Consider the following 10,000-nt stretch of genomic DNA (forward strand, 5'->3'; position numbering starts at 1 on the left):
TACACCGCCCAAAAAATGTCCGACAGACGGAAAAATCGCTGATTCACTCAAGTGTGCCACCGAACAGATCTGGTCAGTAGAAAATGCCATTGACCAGATTACCGTTTACTGCACTCGGGCAAATAAAATTGACAGACATATTTTATTTTAAGTGTATTTTACACAAAAAGGTGGGGTTCTGGAACGTTCCCCACCTAACAGTATGTCAACATCATTAAACTACCTTTGTTTCGGTGAGTATAGCTAAATCGTTTCCTTAATTTTTACTACTACAGTTCAGACCTCGCACGTCAGTGGACCTTTACAGTCTATCTATGGGGGAATGACACAACACTGCTCCCTGAAGAGCGGCAGAGAGAACTGGCCAACCGGAGGAGTCAACTGATACCGTGTCTCACCTGCTTATCAGCCCGTTCAGCTGGACAAATTCTCACAAACTGGCACATGTCAACTCAGGAGGCTCTCTCGGGTCGGGTGGACCCTGACACGCCATGCACGAGCACGCTCACAGCCTCACACACACACACACACACACACACACACACACACACCACACACACACACACACACACACACACACACACACACACACACACACACACACACACACACACCTTCATTTACAGTCAATGCAATCATCAACAACAACATACTTTAACCCATTTTGGGCGGGAACCCCTTTTTGTAACTATACCTTTGAGGACGGGAACCCCTTTGGGGTTCCTGTTGTATGTATACTGTATAACAACGTAATTTTTTTGCAATGTTTGAATAAATATTTCAAGTTTTTCAGAAAACTTAGGTCAGGATTTAGAAGGCGTTTTTAGAATGGGCCTCAGGTCTAAATGGGTTAATGTAGATGGAGCACTGTTCACCAATCAATTGGATTCCTTGGCTGTAACTTTCTAAGCTGTACGGTGATAATTAGCATAGAGAGAGGATTTCCTCTCTGTCACACACACACACACACACACACAAACAAACACATATATTGTACTACACCCACCCCCACACACACACACACACACACACACACACACACACACACACACACACACACACACACACACACACACACACACACACACACACACACACACACACACACACACACACACACACACACAGACCTTTGGACCATGGCACAGAGCCAAGCCCTCTGTCCTCACGAGGTCGGTTTTGTGTGGTCTTTCTGACAAAGCTGGACTCGAACCCACAATACCAACCAACCAACAGCACAGAACGCGTTCAGACGGATGCTATGTTGTTTACCTGTCAGCTTTACAGTATAGTTACTTTGTAGCGATTACCTCTTTTCTTTGCAGAAGGACCCCCAAAATGATATAAATTTGGCCGCGGACCCCCATCTCAAATATGTTGTTCAAGGGACCCCCAGAAGCAAAGATTTGAGTTACAAATGTTTGCTTAGAAATATATATATATATTCAAAGGTTTGCACAAATGTTCACGATAAAAAAAAAAGCATGCTATTTTTGAATAGCCAAAGTATAAAAGGTTAAATAATTATTGTGATGCTATATTAACACATTTTTGCTGGGGACCACCTGGAACCCCCCCAAGGACCCCTGGGGACCAACTTTGAGAATGGAATCCAAACGACTGAAATCAGTCGTGGCGACTCGGAACTTTAATCCATGCATTTACTGTGATCCTGCTCTTTTGTAAGTCACTCTGGATGAGAGCGGCTGCTTAAATGCCAACGTTGTAAAACAGTAAATCCCCTCCCTGTGGACTACAGACACATGAAGGGTCTCCTCTCTGCCTCTGGACTAAGAGAAAGAGAGCCGCTCCATGCACACACATGCACGCACGCACACACACACACACACATGCACGTGCTGACCCACAGCGACATTTTGCAAGCACAAATGTACAATAGTAATAGATACATGAATCAATGCAACATGCACACAATGACCAGGAACTGCAATGAAATGCTGCTGTTAGTCGAGGCACACACACACACACACACACACACACGCATGCACGGCCACATGCACGCACGGAGAGGGAGTAATAAGCACCCTGGGTTCCTTAAAGAGGACGGCAGTTATTATGTAACCACTGGATCAAGGCAGGGACACACACACACACACACACACACACACGGAAATACGCATTCAGTACGTGACATTCATCCACATATCTTCTCTGTCGTCGGGTGGAAACCTCATATGTCCAAAACTGTACATTTTCAGGATTCAAATTCAGAAATAGCAAAAGCAGCAGACCCGCCAGCTCGAATCGCGCCGCTTCGCGCCGCGTTTCGAGCTTGCGGATCTGCTCCTTTTGAGGCTTTTGTGTGACGCTGTAGTGCTGTATGATGAAGTAGGACGTTCATTTACGAAATATTTCAAAGAGTTCAAATATGGAGATAAGAGGTTTCTGCCCGACAGCAACGATTATGCATGTTTATTTGTACAGACACAGAGTCAGACAGTCAGATATAAAGAGACAAGCGCGCCCGCGCACGTGTGTGTGTGTGCAAGCGCTTGTGTGCGCGTGTGTGTGGCCACACAAACACAAACACACACACACACACACACACACACACACACACACACACACACGTGCACGCACTGCATGTGTTACTTACGGAGGTTCTCATTTGCAGCTACAATGGAGGCTGACAGTAGAGACATTTTGCTAAATAATTGGCTAAACACTAAGGTTTTAAAATGATAATATAACATTAATATTAAAAAAGTGATACCAATAAAGAAGAACTTAAAGGTATGATACGTAGGTTTCATTGATCCAAACCGCCGGATGACAATCGATTGATTTAACCCATTAAGACCTGGAACGCATCTAACCCTAACCCTGTCACTTTTAGATTTGAGCTAAAAAAGCATTATTTTACACTTTGGCTATTCAAAAATAGCAGATATACAAGCTCGTAGCACGGCACCGAGTGCCGCGCTACAAGCTTGTAGATCTGCTATTTTTTTGGAAAAAATGAAAATGTGTGCAAATCTTTGAATATATATTGTTTTAACTCCCTGGAACAAAAGGTCCCTGGAACAAAAGTTTTTAGATGGGGGTCAGCGGCCAAATACATACAAGTTTGGGGGTCCTTGACATGGAAAAGGTTTGAGCACCACTGACATAGAAACATACGTTTCTTTCAGAATACTGTTGTGGATTTAGAAGACATTTGTAGAATCGGCTTCGGGTCTTAATGGGTTAACATTCAAATAAAACATGCACTGTGAAAATGCACGTCATGGCCCACCCACCCATCTGACCACTTAACACGGCGGTTCCAGAAATGGTTGATCCAGCAAAAGGTTGAGAAGAGAGAACCCACTACTGCACTAAATAAATGTGTTTTATTTTTGGAAAGGAAAAAGGATTTGTCACAATCATGTGTCAGTTATCAATAATACACTTAAGAGTCAAGTCGATATCAGATCAATATCAATATGTTTGGCTGCAGGGCCACCAGTCTGTGGCTGATTACCGCATCCAACCCATGATTTAAAACAGCATTAGGAAGCAAAAGACCAGATAAGCAACCGCTCTTTACCCCATTCAAATCGGGGACGCATCCGTGTGTCCACTTTAACCATTTGTTTTATACTTTGGCTATTAAAAAATAGCATGCGCGCTATGAGCTCGTAGATCTGCTATTTTTTGAAAAATCGTGAAGATTTTTGGAAATATGAATATATATTTTTAAAGCGAACGTTTCTAACTCAAATCTTTGCTTCTAGGGGTCCCTGGAACAACATGTTTTGAGATGGGGGACCGCGGCCAAATGCACATTTTGGGGGTGACATGAAAAGGTTTGAGAACCACTATACTAGATTTTTTTTTTTTTTAACGGTTAGGATTTAGAAGAGAATACATATTCAAATATTTGCAAAAAATAACTGTTTTTTTAAATATAGCAGATCGACGAGTGCTGCCCTATGAGCTTGTATATCTGCTATTTTTTAATAGCCAAAGAAATCTCAAATGACAACTACGAATATTTACAAGTGACTTTGCAGGGGAAAAAAACCAAAAACAGAGTCACTTTGCAGACTTGGCAACAACACCAGGTTCACAAACATGAAATCTTCTCTATAGGGTTTTTGTTAATAAAGCAGCACTATGTAACCTTCCTCTTCTACCCTGGATTTGAACCTGGTTTCCTTTGCTTTTTCTTTCTTCCCCCCCCCCCTCTCGTACCACATGCCCTCTGTGTCAGGTCCTGTGTACGTCACGTCAGCTGTTGACAGATGATGTGATGTCTTGCGTTGCTCAAGGGCACACACACACACACACACACACACACACACACACACACACACACACACACACACACACACACACACACACACACACACACACACACACACACACACACACACACACACACACACACACAGTGCAGTATATCAGCAGCATGCACTCAGCGGTCGGTGGTGGTTGCCGGGGCGCGGAGGGGGGGGGGGGTGGGGTGGGATCAGCCCTGTGATCTTTACATCACAGGACAGGAGTGTGTGTGTGTAAACCAACCAGCGGATGCCCCAGATATCTACCAAGATGTTCCTCACGTTACACATCATGCCCTGATCTGCCCTGACGTTCTGCTTTGCTGTACGCTGACGACACTTTGTGTTCTCTCTCTCTCTCTCTCTCTCTCTCTCTCTCTCTCTCTTCATCCATTAAGGCCGGGAGAGCATCCGTGTGTCATTTTTAAGATTTCTTTGGGCTATTCAAAAATAGCAGATACACAAGCTCATAGCGCGGTTGAAAATCTTGCGCAAACCCTCGAATATAATATTTTGTCAAGCGAACATTTGTAACTCAAATCTTTGCTTCTGGAGGTCCCTGGAACAACATATTTTACAAATAAAAAATATATATTCAAAGATTTGCACCTAATGTTCAAGATTGTACAATATATAAGCTCATGAGCTTGTATATCTGCTATTTTTGAATAGCCAAAGAAATCTAAAATGACAAGAGATCCGTTCCCGGATTGAATGGGTTAACCTCTTATGTCCTATATACTTCATTGTACGACAAATTGCAAAAACATCGCGACACGTTGTGAGCTTTTACTTCTTATTTTTTTCGGAATCGGAGCAAAAGACCACAGGGCATACAGCATGTGTCTCAATAGAAGAGCTGGTAGACCCAACTACAACCACCACAGTTGTGTTAGCTATAATGCATTAACAATACACCACCATAAAGATTGATTCAAATGTCACGCTATATTCATGACAAAACGGTATGGATTAACAGCTTTAAATCTATTGTAGCTGCATCTATGCATCCTCTATAACCCTCAGGGATTCATAAATAAACTTGTATCTCATGTTACTGATTCAGTAACGATCCATTTATCCCCGGTTTCCGCAACCGTTTCTCTCTGGGGCAACTGAAGGATCGTACAGGATGTCAACATATCATTCACACGCCGGAGCAAAATCATTCCGCACATTTCTGGCATTTCGCCAACAGCCGTATCCATTCCATCCAGACTGACGTACAATAATGATGAGTGAACAGGTAGAAAAAGTGCACTGCTCAGTTTGCACTTTGACATTGGGGACACCCTAGTTGCTCCAGGGATTGGTCCTGTGACACTTTGGTTACAGGGCAGTCTTGCAAAGCACCCGGTGTGCACATATATAGGCCAATATCTGTATGATTGTGTGTGTACATGGAAGGAGTACACAATCAAATCTGCAGCGTTAATTCAACTCAGAGAGTGTGTCAATTTGACTAAATTTGACCAAACGGGTTAGGGTTAGTTTTTACACTCTCACACGAAGCAAACTTTCACTTCGCTTCACTTGCAAGTGTGCAAATACGCGAATGACACAACATTTGTCTCAAAACGGTTCAAATGTGTGTCTATGATGCTCGTCTTTACATTGACTGTGTATGTCATTGTAATGACAAAAAAAAAAGAGTTACGGGTCAATTTGTATCCATTCGTTACACTCTCAGAGTTAAATGTGTGTGTGTGTGTGTGTGTGTGCGCGTGTGCGTGTGTGTGTGTGTGTGTGTGTGTGTGTGTGTGTGTGTGTGTGTGTGTGTGTGTGTGTGTGTGTGTGTGTGTGTGTGTGCAGTGGTGGAAAGTAACTAAGTACATTTACTTAAGTACTGTACTTAAGTACAATTTTGAGGTATTTGTACTTTACTTGAGTATTTCCAATTGTCTGTACTTTTACTTCTACTCCACTACATCTCAGAGACAAATATTGTACTTTTACTCCACTACAATTATTTGAAAACTTTAGTTACTAGTTACTTTTCAGATATAAATTATGATATAATGAAACATAGCTTAACCACTTTAGCCCTATTTTATACCTAGGCTATTTGAAAATAGCCGATCTACAAGCTCACAACGCGTCGCGATGCGACGCGTTGTGAGCTTGTAGATCTGCTATTTTCAAATATTTAGTACTTTTACTTTTGGTACTTTAAGTACATTTTGATGCCAATACTTTTGTACTTTTACTCAAGTAAAAAAAAAAATCTGGACTTTTACTTGTAACAGAGTATTTTTATATTGCAGTATTGATACTTTTACTTAAGTAAAGAATTTGAGTACTTTTTCCACCACTGGGTGTGTGTGTGTGTGTGTGTGTGTGTGTGTGTGTGTGTGTGTGTGTGTGTGTGTGTGTGTGTGCGTGTGTGTGTGTGTGCGTGTGTGTGTGCGCGTGTGCGTGTGCGTGTGCGTGTGCGTGTGCGTTCCCCCCACCTGCACAGTTGGCGTAGCGCCTCCCGGCCACGCTGTCCAGCAGGGCGAGGATCAGGTTGTCGGGCGTGTCGGCGGTCAGCGGCGTCCATCCCAGAGCGCCGTCCGCCGTCAGCAGGCTGGCCTCGGAGCTCTGCTCGTCGCTGGACAGAGACGGGCTGCGGACGTCCCCCCCTCCTCCCCCACCCCCACCCCCACCCCCACCTCCTCCTCCTCCTCCTCCTCCTCCAGAACTTGACCCCGAGCTGGAAACGGTGGTCCTGGGCGCCGGCGGCCCGTTACCGCCAGGATGGGGGGCCGCCGCCGGGCAGAGGCCGCCCGGCCCCCCGCCGCCACCGCCGGGTGCCGCTGCAGAGGGCCAGGGAGGGGGGTCCTCGCTGTCCGGGCTGTGTGGGGGGGGGGGGGGGGGGAGAAGGAGAGGAGAGGGAGAGGGGGGGGGGGGTCAAAATTATCAGAGTTTTAAAGAGGTCGATTGGTATATTTATTTAAGCAGTGGTGGAAAAAGTACTCAAATTATTTACTTAAGTCAAAGTACCAATACTGCAATACAGAAATACTCTGCTACAAGTAAAAGTCCGGAATTCCAAATTTACTTGAGTAAAAGTACAAAAGTATTGGTATCAAAATGTACTTAAAGTAGCAAAAGTATGAAAAATAAAGACAAAGTAAAAAAAAAAAAAAAAATGGCAAAAGTAAAAGTACTAAAATGTTTGAAAATAGCAGATCTACAAGCTGATTGTGTGCGTGCGTGCGTGCGTGCGTGCGTGCGTGCGTGCGTGCGTGCGTGCGTGCGTGCGTGCGTGACGCAAATATAGCCCTAACCCTAACTAACCCAAGTAAAAGGTAAGAGAGGTATAATCACACCTCAAAACTGAATCTCATTTGTAGATTTTTAACCCATTCAAACCGTGGTTACACAATCTGTGTAACCACTTTAATCTCCATATTTTATACTTTGGCTATTAAAAAATAGCAGATCTACAAGCTTGAGTGCCGCGCTTAAACGAGCTTAGTATATCTGCTATTTTTGAATAGCCGAAGAAATCTAAAATGACACAGACGCGTTCACGGATTGAATGGGTTAAATCGGTTTACGTGAGTTGTATACAGGCTAGTTCTCAGGTGTGGTGGTGCTGGGGAGGGATAGTCTCGTTTCCTTTCAGCCAAACTAGTTAAACTGCATCCTTACAATCCATTTCCTCTCACCTAGAAAAATATCTCATTAGCCTCAAGCTTATGCGTAGACTATGAGGTTTCAGCACAAACAGTTTACACGAAAAAATACATTAGAACTTTATAACAGTGGTTTTCAACCGTTTTCATGCCAAGGACCCCTAAATTGATATGCATTTGGCCACGGACCCCCATATGAAAATGTTATGTGCCCGGGACCCCCAGAAGCAAAGATTTGAGTAAAAAAAAAAACATTTTCAAGATTTTTCCAAAATAGCAGATCTACAAGCTCATAGCGCGGCATTCGGTGCCACGCTATGAACTTGTATATCTGCTATATTTGAATAGCCAAAAGCTAAGTGGTTCAAATGATTGTGACTCTATGTTAACTAATTTTGCTGGGGACCCCCTGGGCCCCTGGTACCACCCCCCCCCCCCCCCCCCAAGGACCACTGGTGGTCCCCAGACCACTGGTTGAGAACCACTGCTGTATAACATTATCTTTTAAAGTTTTGGTTCTGAACGTGGGGTCCGGGGCGGAGAGGAGAGGAGACCCCCTAGGGGATTTTAGCTATAACCATTATTTTATACTTTGGCTATTCAAAAATAGCAGATATACAAGCTCAGCTATTTTTTTTTTAATCGTGAAAATGTGTGCAAATCATTTGTATTTTTTAAAGCAAACACTTTGCTTCTGGCTGGTCCCTGGAACTCACTATTTTGAGATGGGGGTCCGCGAGCCAAATACATAGAATTTGGGGGGGTCCTTAAAGGACGACTTCACCGCTTTTCAACCTATCTTCATATAATTGGTCCTCACTAATACTCATGATAAAATGGTACAATTTTTTTCTACTCGGTCTGTGTCTCAGAGGAGGGCTGTGGACAGTTCAGAGTCCCGTCTACCAGTGACATCATCAATGGGGAATCCAAGCTAATAGAAACTGCAGGCTTTCTATTCCTGGAGAGTTGCAATGCAATAAAAGAAGCCATTGTTCTCGTGTTAATAAAAATCTAAATAAAAATGTGAAATCTTGTTGGAAAAAAAAATCATGCCTAACGATGATGTCACTGGTAGACGGGTTCTGGACTGTCCACAGCCCTCCTATGAGACACAGACCAAGTAGGAATTTTTTTTACTATTTTATCATGAGTATTAGTGAGGACCAATTATATGAAGATAGGTTGAAAAGCGGTGAAGTCGTCCTTTCATGAAAAGGTTTGAGCACCACTAGATATAGCAACATATACGTTTTTCAGAAACCTGTTAGGATTTAGAAGACATATAGATGCGTTCCAGGTTTGAATGGGTTAATACAGTAAAGGAATTCTGGACCAAATGACATCTAACATTATCTTAGATCAGGGGTGGGCAGCATTTATTTCCAGAGGGCCATACTGACTTCGATAAAATGAGTGAAGGGCCACACATTGTACAATTGAATTGAAACTTGAAACACATAGTGCTGAATGATGTTGAAACTGCATGAATTTGGTAGACATGCCAGACTACTATTAGAATAAGGTCCTTGCTTTCACAACAACAATGTTCATCAACAACATGTTGATCTTTCTCTTTCTTTTTGTATCACTCTGGTGCACTCTGTACGAGATTACAATGAAAAGATCACATAAAACAATCCACGTCAATGCTGTATCTCATCTTATCTGATATGCCGTATGTTGCCCATGTGTGTCTTAGATTGAGGTACTAGGGATGACAAAGCTTGATTGATGTACTTTATTTAGTAAGACATGAGAACATCAGAACATCAGCAAATGGGATCCCCTGCCTAACGCATATCAAATTGGGGTCCCCTGCCTAACGCATATCAAATGGGGGTCCCCTGCCTAATGCACGTCGAAAGGGGGTCCTTGAAATTAATACATGGGTTGAGAATTGCTGCACTAAAACACAATATCCCTTTATTTATTTATTACTGGCACAATATATATATATATATATATATATATATATATATATATATATATATATATATATATATATATATATATATATATTTTACATAAATCATCTCTTCTGGGGGTCCCTGGCACTAAACATTTTCAGATGCAAAATACACAACAATTTGGGGG

At 42.8% G+C, this 10,000-nt stretch overlaps 2 protein-coding genes across 2 annotated transcripts in view; both read right to left on the minus strand.

Annotated features, from left to right (window-relative positions):
* The window catches only part of rapgefl1 (Rap guanine nucleotide exchange factor (GEF)-like 1), a 57,278-nt gene extending 50,391 nt beyond the window's left edge, over nucleotides 1–6,887 (minus strand). The window contains exon 1 of the mRNA XM_080446768.1: nucleotides 6,734–6,887. The gene's annotated coding sequence lies outside the window, so the exon portion shown is untranslated. The remainder of the gene's footprint in view (nucleotides 1–6,733) is intronic.
* Nucleotides 1–10,000, minus strand: part of LOC308099394 (uncharacterized protein) — a gene marked incomplete at its 3' end in the record, with an annotated part of 29,960 nt that overhangs the window by 17,489 nt on the left and 2,471 nt on the right. The window contains exon 4 of the mRNA XM_080448136.1: nucleotides 6,734–7,116. Coding sequence (XP_080304262.1) covers nucleotides 6,734–7,116 — 383 coding nt within the window. The remainder of the gene's footprint in view (nucleotides 1–6,733; nucleotides 7,117–10,000) is intronic.

This window comes from Gymnoscopelus braueri (genome assembly GCF_963280865.1).
Source record: "Gymnoscopelus braueri genome assembly, chromosome: 13".
NCBI lineage: Eukaryota > Metazoa > Chordata > Actinopteri > Myctophiformes > Myctophidae > Gymnoscopelus > Gymnoscopelus braueri.